This window comes from Corylus avellana, chromosome 1 (assembly GCF_965113065.1).
Source record: "Corylus avellana chromosome 1, dhCorAvel1.hap1.2, whole genome shotgun sequence".
Taxonomy (NCBI): domain Eukaryota; kingdom Viridiplantae; phylum Streptophyta; class Magnoliopsida; order Fagales; family Betulaceae; genus Corylus; species Corylus avellana.
In genome coordinates this window covers 8,621,361-8,634,490 of record NC_142490.1, presented here as the reverse complement: position 1 = coordinate 8,634,490, position 13,130 = coordinate 8,621,361, and the positions used below count along the sequence as shown (strand labels likewise).

At 36.1% G+C, this 13,130-nt stretch overlaps 1 protein-coding gene across 1 annotated transcript in view; it reads right to left on the bottom strand.

Moving 5' to 3' along the window:
* Positions 1–13,130, bottom strand: part of LOC132169741 (sterol 3-beta-glucosyltransferase UGT80A2) — a gene marked incomplete in the record, with an annotated part of 36,457 nt that overhangs the window by 15,228 nt on the left and 8,099 nt on the right. The window contains 7 exon segments of the mRNA XM_088517286.1: positions 1,465–1,595; positions 5,712–5,889; positions 6,001–6,058; positions 6,331–6,394; positions 10,340–10,510; positions 12,694–12,805; positions 13,048–13,129. Of these exon segments, the coding sequence (XP_088373412.1) occupies positions 1,465–1,595; positions 5,712–5,889; positions 6,001–6,058; positions 6,331–6,394; positions 10,340–10,510; positions 12,694–12,805; positions 13,048–13,129 (796 nt within the window).

Below are 13,130 nucleotides of genomic sequence, written 5' to 3'. Positions count from 1 at the left end.
CAATGTACCCTCCAAACTACCAAAACAATGACAATGTACCCCTCAATGCTAACAAAATGATGAAATTACCCCTTTAAAATTTTCAATAAAACAAAAATACCCTTAAAATTTTGAAAAAATATGAAATTTTCGTATTTTTATTTTTATTTTAGTAAGGGAAATTTTGTCATTTTGTTAAAATCCGAGGTACATTGTCATTGTTTTGGTAGTTTGGGGGGTAAATTATCACAATTGATAGTTTGGGGGGTAGATTGTCATTGGAATGGTAGTTTGAGAGGGTTAAGTAGACTTTACCCTTAAATTTACTATTTCGTTTCAGCTTAAACTTTTAGAACAATTAGTGATTTAACATGATATTCGTTAAATTACAAATTCTTTTTCCAAAAGGTTTACAAGATATTAGTATTTCGAAGAGTTGAATAATGGAAGAAAAATACCAATTATATATTGTTTTCTGCCTTAGCCAATATGGCATCTGCATGCTTAAATAGAAAAGGAATACAACTTATTATGGAAATCAAATAGATGCATATCACAATAATAATGAGAACAAAATCAGGGAATCAGGAATTGATTATGTTTCCTAACATCAACATGAAGTACTAATATATCATAACAAATATTCTGCCCTTATGCAACATGTATTGTCAAATGCTCTGTGATAGAACGTCCCTTCATGTGAAAACATGCACATAAAAGGTTACACAATTACAGTTTATCTACAATATTCACTTTCATCTCCTAAGCAGTAAAAAGTACTTCAAAAAAGTGAGAATATTAGTCAATCACATACTTGTCGTGCTGTCGTGCAGAGTTTAGCATATACTCGGGCTACCTTCTTTTGACCCTATCTAGAAATATGACCATAAAGTAATCATTCTCCACAGTAATGCTACATAGTTTGTTATTAAGTTGATTACACAATGCTCACACCAAAAACCCTATAAAGTAGCTTCAGGAAGGCATCGAGGAGGAAGATATAAACTCTTAAACTTCATAGTTTATTATGCGGGTTGTTAAACTATTTTTTTTTTTTTTTGAAAACGTGGGAGAACTTTACTTAGATTAATTGCACGTCGCAAACGCATACTGTACAACAATCCTCACCGTTAATCAAATTCCTACGGGTAATTGACCCTACCCGCCAGAACCAGTTACCAGATAATCAAGAGCTTTCACCCCTGACGGGCTAAGCAGTTTATCCTCATGCCCAGGAGGCAAGGGTTGTTAAACTATTCAGATTAGAGATTCCAGAATCAATCTAAATGACTATACAAATAAGCTATAATCTCTTCAAGACTCATCTATAATAAATACACCTTCAATATACTCTCTCGATAGAAAAGAATAATCAAATATCCCTAATTTTTCAATATCTTTTGTTGGATGTTATGTTTCATCAAAATATAAAATCCATAAACAAAAATAGAAATAAAAGTAAAAGTTCAGAGAAAAGAAACTCACAAGGCTACCAAACCCAACATAGATGGGCCCTTTTCCAGCTTCAAGCCATTTCACTAGTGAATCTGGAGGTTGATAATTTGACGCAAGGTCAAGAAAACAAAATCCAACTACATCAATGTTAGGTCCCCAATCTGCAAAACAAATAGCTTTAATTAGTATAACGTCCATCAAGTAGCAGCACCAAGAGCACGCCTGTGAGTGCTCAAGGTATCAGCAAAAATGAGGATGGAGGCAGTACACCAAAAACAATTTAGCATTGAAAGATGTAAGAAAAATATATTGTATGGGTATTTTGGTCTTTGTACTCTATGTTGGTTTATATATATATACAGTATGAGGGGAGTGTGGCAAGGTCATGATTAATAGCCTCCTCTATTCTATTGTTCTATTCTGTCCAATATACAAAACTACATGGTATCAGAGCAACGATTCTCTCATACCCACTCCATTTTTTTTCTTTTCTCTTTTCTCAAAAAAAAAAAAAACCAGTTGAATACCCTGCTCTTTATCCAGAAATACAGGATTCTGTTTGGGCTTCATGCCCATGAACGGGGGTAGATGGTGTCGATATCACCGTCCTTAGGGGTGTGATGTCGTCGTCATCGCAGCCATCAAGTTTTTCATCGTCTGTGTTGGGGTGTGCGTTCTGTCAAGAAGTATGAGTGGGTCTCGACGTGGTCTATGCTGGTTGGTGATCCACAAGGTGGCCGGCATACATGGTGGTCATCAGAAAAAAAAATTTCTTGGAGTTGAAAAAAAAAAACAAAAAAAAGGCTACTTGTTGTCATCGATTCATTCTGTGGGTTCAGTTTTGGTATTTTCTGAGTGGTCTGCTGTTTCCAGTGACTGTGGACCGTCTCCGGCGAAGACATGAGATTCGGTTAATATTAAAAATGAAAAACAAAAGCCTCATATGCAAAGATAGAGAAAGTAATAATACATGAAGGAACAACTATTTCCACCCAAGAACATGTCATTTGAGAACAACCCAACCCAAGTGCAGCCAAAATGCTATCTGACCCACTGTCCCTGAAGACATTTGGTGCAAGATAAGGGAAGAGAAATAAAGGTTCCATCACTTTTGGCATCTCAGACAATGACTACAAGTTCACCAAAACACGATCATATCCTCACTTTTCTTTGGAAAGAATATACAAACCAAATTCATAAGCAATCTGGTTCTCAAATGACCTGTATTAGAGAACGTGTAATGGAAGTTTCAACATTAAAAAATAGGTCCTGATATGTAGAGTTAGGAAGAGATCTCACCCAGATTAATACTATAGCACTGCAATTTTACATCATCTTCTAAGTGAAACACGAGATTAAATTCACAATCAAGCAAGGAGACCTACTGAAAATTTTGAGGCAATTTACATATTTTGAAATTCAAGAACCATAATAAATGCTCATAAAGCCCCAAAACCATTATACGCCCCAGAAAAAATTAAGTTCCTCTTACATAACAAGGATAAAATTCTCAGCCTGATTATTACTTTCGCCATTTGCATGCATGAAAATTTGATGACATTTTAGAAATTTGACCAAGAGTTTCTGCATTCAATCAAGTTTAAAATTTGATGACATTTTTATCATGCATTTACTACCACATTTAGTTAATTACTGTAGTAAACCTTATAATGCTTTGCTCCTATGAGAGAACCAGTTGACAAACCTAGTCCTAACGGATGGGGGCGTTACAAGATGTGATCCGGGTTCAGGTGGTGGTCGTGACTCTAGATGGGAAGTTGTACTGGAGGCCATGAATCTCGTAAGTATACTCATTGTGGTTGTAATAATCATTTAGTGAAATATTGTTAGGATCTACATGGAGAACCCTATGGTTCAACCCATCAGGTCTCTTCAAAGGAGGGATATCTGTCCTTGCCAAGGCTCTTTGTTATGAAATGATGCTATACCAGGAAATAAGTATGCTTAATTGTGGCCCATAAGTGGAATGACATTGTTCTTCTTGATGAAAAACGATCTGACATTGTTATACCCAGGCTCACATATGACATGGTTATTCTCTATATTTCAGACATTCTATAGTGAAATTAAAACTCAATTTGGATGAAAAATTCATGTTTTGCATTTCTAATAATGCCATAGACTATGCATCTAGTTCCTCTGCTATTTATTTGTCTGATAAAGGCATTATTAACAAAACCTCCTGAATTCATTTCCCAAAAAAATGGTGACTGAGCGTAAGAATCATCATTTGTCGAAAATTGTTTCAGCTCTCTTATTTAACATGCATTTCCCAAAATGTTTTAAGAGTGATGCATTTACTTTATATATATATATTATTCACTTTCATTAATAGTGCAAAGAGGCGCAATTCTAGTACATAAAATGTATACAAGAGATGGCTGCTGCAACTTTTCCGGCTACCACAGAATACTCCGGCCACTTCAGACAAGATAGAAAACCACCACAGAACCATCCAGCCAGCATCACAGAACATCAAAAACAAACAAAATATATATATATATATTTTTTTTTTCTCACCGGAAGGAGTTCCGGTCACCTTAAAACAAGAACAAAACAGCTCTACGGAGCTCTTTGAAGGTACTGCCCGTGTGGATTAGCCCACATGGGCAGTGCTGCCACCAAGAAGAAAACTAAACTACCCAAGAATCGAAACAAGCTCTGATACCATGTTATAGTTTGTATGAACGGTTTAAACACAAAAGGCGGAGGCTATTATATTATTCAACTTATGTTAACCTAATACAAGCATCCTATTATATAGGATTAGGAAAATACCATAGAGACTAAAATACCCCCAAAACCCTAATGACTCAAACCCTAACTCTTCTAACATGAACAAAAATCAAAAAACTAGGGAAAATAGAAAATGGCAAAGTATTGAATGCTGCTATCCATGTGTAGAGGGATTTGACCAAAAACATTTTCAGCTCTAACCGAAGTCTCTCATTCTTCAAAACTCCTTGCATTCTCTCTCTAAATAAACCACATTATACACAAAGGAGCCAACCTCCAAACTTCCAAAATATTACGACTTCCTATCTGTCCTCTCCAACTCATAAACAACTCTATCACCCTTCTAGGCATAACACGATCAACACAATGGAAAAGTGAACTCCATAATTTTCTAGCTATTTCACAATGGAGAAGGAGGTGATCAATAGAATCCCCACTCTTCTTGCTCATACAACACCAATCCACCACTATGACATTCCTCTTTCTCAAATTATCCAACGTCCAAATTTTCCCTAAAGTCATCGTCCACACAAAAAACGTCACTCTTGAAGGAGTTTTAACTCTCAAAATGCTCTTCCAAGAAAAAGGGGAATTTACAGGAGCGCATAACACATGATAGTAGGACTTCACCTCAAACTTTCTCCGTTTGGAAAGGATCCAACAAATTCTATCATGGCCTCCTTGCCTTAGTTTGTGAGAATACAATAGCTCAAAGAAAGAAATACCACTTCCACCTCCCAATTATGCACTGGTCTAGTAAAGAATATATTCCATTGTAGATTTTCATTCCCAAACTGAATATGGTCTACCACTCATGCATCCTTACAAAGTGCAAAACTAAACAAGTTCGGATAAGAAACCTTCAAGGGTTGTTCCCCACACCATAAATCATTCCAAAACCTCACCTTGTACCCATTTCCCAACTCATATCTAACAAATCTAGAGAAAACTCCCCAACCCCTCCTAATATATTTCCACACTCCTGCTCCCAAGGGCCCCACAACCTCATTAGAACACCAACCTCCCCACAAACTATCATACTAAGTTTCCACCACTGACCTCCACAAAGACTCCCCCTCCGTAGCATACCACAATATTATTTCTAACTACAATGTTGTCTTATTAATAGGATACTTTCTTCTGTCCTAGATAAATTATCTCTTCACTCCATATTATTTCCTTCATCTCCTCTATTTTTTCTTACCACCAAGATCTTTGAATGTGTCTTTATGTTCACAACCTCAATCGAAGTTTTGATAAACTATGTCCAGTCTATCTCAAATTATCAGCAACAATCTTAAAATCTCAACAAATGCCACATCAACAATATTAATACAACCAATTAGAGATTTTACAAAAAAAAAAAATAGATGTTTACATAAGAAAAGAAACTTAAAAGAGATAATTCTAGTGTAGTAGAACTATGGCATTCTTAAAATCTTTTATGTAATTTCAACAATCAAGTACCCCATATCACATTGAGTCAATGAAAAGCATAATGGGAAATGTGAACATATCACCTTTTGGTTTGGGAACAAGGTGAGGACTCCATAGGTATCCATAGGGAACTTCAAGAGGAGAGCTATCCGATCCTTGTAGATATGTAACAGGTCTTAACTTTAGCTTTTTCTTCCTGAACTCATTAATGATGTCTCGTATTCCAAGCCAAATTAATGCATCAACAATCTGATAAGAAAGCTGCAAAAGGTAGTCTAACTAAAATTATAAAATATACAATTACCAATTGAAGTATTCGTTCACAAAAAATAAAAATCAATAAGGATTAAGAAAGTACTAAAAGAGACTCACTCTATATCCAATTTGTTGCCCAACACGGGATAGAGGGTGAGGGAATTCACTAGTAGGCCTGAAAAAACGAGTCAAATATTTATAATTCGTAATAATAGTCCCAGATTAAGTTGGTATATAAAAGCTAACCCAAAAAAAAAGAAAAAAGAAAGGCATGCAAGAGAATAACACTTTTTGGCTACTATGTAGATCATCTTATCATGTTTCACTGAGAAATATGTAATTTTAAATGAATAATGCACTCAAAAATTGAAACACGTTGTCAGAATCAAATGAACTATTTGATAGAATATCTGTAGCAACAAGCTTAACCCACAAAACAAGACTTACGTCCATGGCATTGTGAAAAATATATGGAGTGGTACTCTTAGCGCCTCAGCAACATGAGTATGTCCTGAACAAATATTTACACATGTTAACAGTCAATTGAATGACTTCCAGCAGTCTTTGACATCAACTTAACAGAGTTACTATTATATCATTATTTTTTGTCTTTAACAAGGCTAGCACAACGACATTTAGTAGAGAAGCTATAGCCAGAGAACCTGAGTCCTGAAACACGCATATAAACTGGAAAAGTAGACTAGACTAAAACATGAGAACAAATAGACAATGCAGAAGGACTTGAACTTCAAGTTTTAACGAATCAAACAAACTAAACATCAAGTAGGTTTAATAGATAAATGTTGAGTATACACGTGTAAGTGTAGAAAGGTTTGAGTCCCACCTTGGAAAGATGTCATAAGTGTGAGTGTTGGGCCCAAACCCATAGACTTAAGCTTTTTGCTTGAATGCTGTCTCAACATGTTATATTATGGATTCACTTAAAAAACTTTCCAATGTATCAATCACCCTAACAAATGGTATCAGACCGATGGTGATGTGTGGTATGGTGGAGTAGCGCAAGCACGAACAAAGGTTCTTGTCGTAAGGACAAAAAAAAGGGTGCAAGGTGAGAGCATGGATGAGCGTCCTTGGAGTGAAAGGAGAATGGTTCCTTTGTGAGTAATGTGGTGTCTATGGAGAGAAAGGAATGCACGGAGTTTTGAGGACCGTGAACTTGGGCTAATCGAGTTGAAGAAAATGGTACTCCAAACACTTTACTCGTGGAGAGTAATGTGGCATTCGTCGCAAGCTTCAACGTTTGCTGAATTTTTAGATTTATGTGCTTTATTTTCAACTTAAAAGCTATTGTATACTTGGGCTCTATTGTATACCACCTATGTACATGGGTTGCGCCCCTTTGCGCTTATATATGAATTGATATTACATATCAAAAAAAAAAAACAATGTGTTAATGGACTCACACATGAGAGAGATTTTTGAGTATACACATGTGAGTGTAGAAAGGTTTTGAGTCCCGCATTGGAAAGATGTCATAAGTGTGAGTGACTATAACATAGTTGGGCCCCAAACCTATAGGCTTAAGCTTTTGGGTTTAGTGGTGTCTCAATATGCTATATTTTGGGCTCACTAAAAAGACTCTCTAAGGCATCAATCTCCCTAACAATAGACTTCCTCAAATAGCCACCCTCTTATTATCACCAACTGGAATTTTCTAAAGGCAAGCAGAACCTACATCATATAAATGACTTCTTGATTTAGTTGTTAAATCTTGTTTGTTGTCAAAAATCAAATTAATTATATTGCAAGTACATGCATATGCATATATTGCAAACACAAGCATGTAAGCTTGCTTAAATAATATGAATCATATTCTGAAAGCGCTTTATTGACATCCATGCGACTGTGTTCCGAGCGGCTGACTCACAGTCACACCAAACTTTATACGAACCTGTTTAGTAGAGAAAACAAGAACTGTCTTAAATTTCTAAAGAGAGAGAAACTAAAAATAACAAGACACAACAGGCAAGTAAATTTAGAAATCATTTTACAAATATATCCCTAAAAATACTGCTTTTAAGAATTTTAAAAGAAAATACACTTTTCCAAAATTCAGGTCATTAAACACTTGAAACAGCCCAGAAATGTCCAGTCTTTAACTAAATCGTCATTTTTAAATCCATTAAAAAAAAAACAGTTTCTGAGATGAAATGTCATCTAGATTTCTGCTAGGGAACGTGCCAAAAACACTACTATCTACCGGTGATGTTTTGTTTTCCTATGTTATACATGTGCCAACACTTGCTAAAATCCTATCCTAGATTCTGTACTGGTATGACATGACCCCTGATGCCTCTATTCTTTCACCACAGTGTAAGTTAATTTCCAATTGTGATTCAATTGAACATTACAATTTATTGAAGACAAAAAGAGCATGAGATAACGCACATTCAACTGAGCACCACCACGAAGCTGCCAGAAACCACAAAAACCACTTATAATCGCAAGAGTTCACCAAAATAGCCACCAAGCACCACAAAGAATGCCACCGACCACGAAAACTACTGAGACACCACAAAATCACTGAAAACATCACAGAAAACCAAACTACACCACCAAAATTGATCTGACACCTCCAAAGAACAAACATAATCGATTTCTTTCACACCGGAGATTTCCCGGTCACAATGTTTAGCTCTTGTAGTGCTTCATCAAGTCACTGGTGCTGCCACTGGGACTATAAATACCAACACCAAGATATCAAACGTCAACCAAAAAAAAAAAAATCAAGACTACAAACAAGCGGTTTCGACAAGGATCCTAAACACACTCTGATACCATTTTGTAGTTTGCAACTTTCCATGAAAAGTTTAGAGAGAAGGTGGAGGCTCGTTACCCCGCACGTTTATTATATAGGTTGAAAAATATTACAATGACTAAAATACCCATGTACTCTAAGCCCTAGCAAACTCTTCTAACAATCATTATCACATCAATAACACTAAGGCCAATCACATAAATCATGTCAAGAACTAAAGGATATCATAGAGGCCACTTCCACAAGTACACCCTAGCTCCCCACCATGATGCACAACACCTAATTGGATTAAAAAACAGCACTATGGAGCCTGTCACGTTGTCAGTGAAGAAGCATCACGGCTATTCACTTGATTAAAACCATCTCCTTCAACCAATTACATATAAGAAAAGCCATGTAGATGCACCTCCTTCAACCAATTACATATATAGGAAAATCCTTATGGAGATTTGACTTGGTGGAATCACATGAAGGACATCGAAGACTCAACCTTGGGATAGAGCCTCAGCCACAATCTTTCCAATAGGTTCACGGGTTTTTTTTTTTTTTTATAAACAATGTCATATCATTAATAAAGCACAAAGGGGCGCAAGCTGCGCAACCTTAGTACACAAGGAGTATACAAGAGAACTCCTAATATGAACAAAAAAAAATTCATAAATTTAGAAAATCTGCCTAAGTAAAAACACGCAAGCTATGATGTGCCGCTATCCAAATATTTATTGTGTTAAGTAGAAGCTTCCTCAATTCGAACGTCGAGGTCTCTACATCTTCAAAATTCTGAGCATTTCTTTCACGCCAAATACACCACATTATACACAACAGAAACATCCTCCAAACTTCCTTGGCTGCACCACCTCCACGCATATTTTTTGAGTGGTTCTCCATGAAACATGTTAAAATATAAGCAGGATAGGTATAAATCGAATAAAACGCATGTTGAGAATGACTACTGGGCTTGAATAAATTCATGGCTATTTCTTTATATGCCACCCCTTACACTGTAAGGAGCCCCACAACAAGTGCAGTTTTGTGAAGCTTTTCAGCCATTCAATGGCAACTCTAAGTAGCGTCAAAGAAGTCAGTCGAGAGTAAGTATCATTCTCAGAAAAATACTACCTCTCAAGATCACAGCCACAAGGTGAATGGATATATCTCTTTACTAAGGTCAAAAACTTTCTGACTGCTAGCTCACCTAAGCACTTCTTACAAATTGCCTCAATTTTTTCTCAAGCTACTTCTATGGAGACATTCCACCCTTCTTACAGTGCAACTCCCCTCATCAGATCTTCCTCCCCCAAACCATTATGATAGAAATCAGTAATGAAGTACTTGACAAAGACAAAAGTACATTTTTCGAATTTAATATGCTTACGAACTTTTTAAGAAAATAACATAGTACCCAAATAAAAATATGCATGATCCATCATCTTAGTGTTGTTCAATTTGGCAAACAACTTATTTAAATGTTTGTGAAAACTTGCAATAGACAATGTCAACTACCCCAGGTTTCCAACTTTGCTGCTATGAAGTAGCACAGCCACCATTTGCTGTATAAATCCTTCTTAAATTTTAAGACAGCACTTTGAGTGAAAAGAAACCTATTGATCTTTGAAAATTTCTAGATAAAATTTTAAGGAAATAACATACAAAAATAAAAAAGTGACAGAAGCTAACCATATGCTGGAGGATTGGCTATTATTGCATCTGCTGTAAAAGGAACTTTGGATTCGGGATCTGGATCCTTGCATGCAGGAAGTAAAGAGAATATAATATTCTTTATTTGACTTCGCTGGATCGATATTTCTGAAGGTCCTGATGGTAAGAACCCTTTATTCTTGACCATATCTGCATAAAAGACATAAATCATTATGAAGTAAACAACAAGGTTGAAAGAAAAAGGGAGGAAAATACATTATGAGTTCATGAAAGGCAGTCAGTGAATCTTGAACCCATGGATTCAAGCTCCACCCCATCCTTACTGGGGACTTGGTACCATTTGAGCTAAAGCACACTGGTGAAATTCATCTCCTGGATTCAAGCCCCAAACTGATTCTTTTTTTTTCATTGGCAAGTTCTAAACTGATTCAATTTGAAAACCAATGGGCTATGCAATAAAAGAACCCATAGTTTTATAAGCCCAACCAAAAATCTGTCCGTCATTACCGTAACTACAGGAATCAAGGTTGGGCAGTCAAAAGTATGAGAATGAACTCTACGCAATTGAGGTACAACCATAAATTTCATGCAATAAATTAGGAAAATTAAAAGAGAGACATTGAGAAAGGAAATAAAATAAAAGCCTTAATAATTTGCTACAATCAAATTTAGTACCTTATGAATTCAAGTTCTAAAGATACTCAATTTAAAAACAAGGATCGACATGAAAAGCCAACCATGGAATATATAGCTTCAATAATCAAGTCACAAAAGGGAAATCATAAGGTTCTCAAGTCCAAAGAGCACTTAATCCCAAAACATTTCCGAGTTCATCTAGAGAACATTTAGTTTTTAGCCATTTTACAGACTATGTTTTTTTAATTCTTTGGAGATTTGGCAATGTGTTCAACTGTAACAACATTTCTTGCAACTATCTCTCTAGGTTTTCTTCAATGCATTCTTGATGAAGGCCTATGAGACTTGTTTTTCTTTCCTTAGCAGAGACAGAAACTTGCAAATTCAAAACAGAAACCAGGATTTGATATTACCTACAGAACCTGTTAATTGCTACAGCACAACAAATGGGCCTACAATTTTAATCCACTCAGTAACATATAAATCCTTTATCTAATCTTTTACCCCCCACATCATTTCTCATTACCACCAGGACACTATTAATTCATAGTTATGGTCTACGTTAAGTCGGACTATGGTAGAAGTATCGAATGCAGTTACATTACTAGTACTGGACTTCTTGACTTCTCAATGAATTTCCACTATTTAGGAGTATTCAGTAGCCACATCCTTATATCATGCAATGTTATAACTCAGTGCAACAGGTGAAATCAAGGGTCTCTGGGTATCACTCAGTGCCACATTACCACCAATAATGTTGCTGATGTATACTGTTACATAAAGGTGGTAGTCATAAAATCACTTGATTAACATATCTTCCAAAGATTATATCACCCACAATGCTTTTCGCAATGAACTCACAATGCAACTTATTTTCTAAAAATTTTCCCTAGATTAATATCTATAATGCTGTGCTCATAATCATTGTGCATTAGGCGTCACACATATGTTACTAACTATACATTTATTTTAACCTTTCAAATTGATCTCAGTGTTTCATCACACATCTCCATTATTCTAAAAGCATATGCTGATGCTAATATCTGCCATTCTCTCTACTGTCTATATGTTTCTAGAACCTTTTTTTTTTCCTTTTCTTTTTTCTTTTGATAAGAAACGCGCACACTCTATGGGACTAAAACCCATAACCTCACCATTACCCCATTCTTATTAAGGGATGCATGTGCTTTCTGGACCAAAGCTGGGAATTTGTTGTAATGATTAATAGGGGTACTATCCTCCAGAATGTCTACATTGAAGGAGAAGGGTGGAAAGTTTGCCAAGTGTGCATTGTTAACATTACACTAAGGCAGCCAGACTTGAATACATCAGCTTTTGAAAAGTTTCAAAGAAATTATAAATTCTATTAAAAAAATTTACATTCCCTATGAAAGGTCAATGCCAAATTTAGTTTTCAATGAACTTCCTTGAATCATCTTAGGTGGAGTCTTAATGTTTTTTTGGAGGAGCCCCAACCCTTTCCAACTCCAAGGAAAGACGACTTCCTTTAATCAATCATATCAACTACATTGCATCGCCATAGGTGGTGTTCTGCATTACTTATTAACCGGTCAAAGATCTAATCTTTCTAAGAGGAGCACGACTGACTTGTTCCTCTATAAAGATAATTTACTATCTCAGCAGTTAATACGCAACGGAATAGTCAGATGAGATTCTCATTGTCAAAAAAAGGGGGGGGGGGGGGACTTTTGAGAAAGTAGGATTTGAACACTTACAATCAGCAAGAACTTTTGGATCTCCACCTAAAGGAAAGAACTCCAGCCCAGCAGTCATGACAAACTCTTTGAAATTAGCATGAGTTGCTAATCTAACCCTATGCCCATACTCCTGCAAGCAAAGTTTCCACAAAGTCATATTGCTAGTAGAGTATATGTTCTGATTTACAGTATGATGAAAAGTTTTCACATGAGGTCACATGTGCAGTTGTATCATGCACTACAAGATGATGCATGACACAAGGTGCCAACAAGTGGGATAGTGGCAGAACTTCGCTTTTTGGTTTTTCATTTCACTTTTTCCCCCAACAAGACCTATTAAAGGGCTCATATAAGGCAGAAAATGATAATAACCTGCAAACGTTTTCCGATGGCAACAAATGGTTGTACATCTCCTCGTGTTCCAACAATAAGCATCACAATTTGCAGTGGAGGTT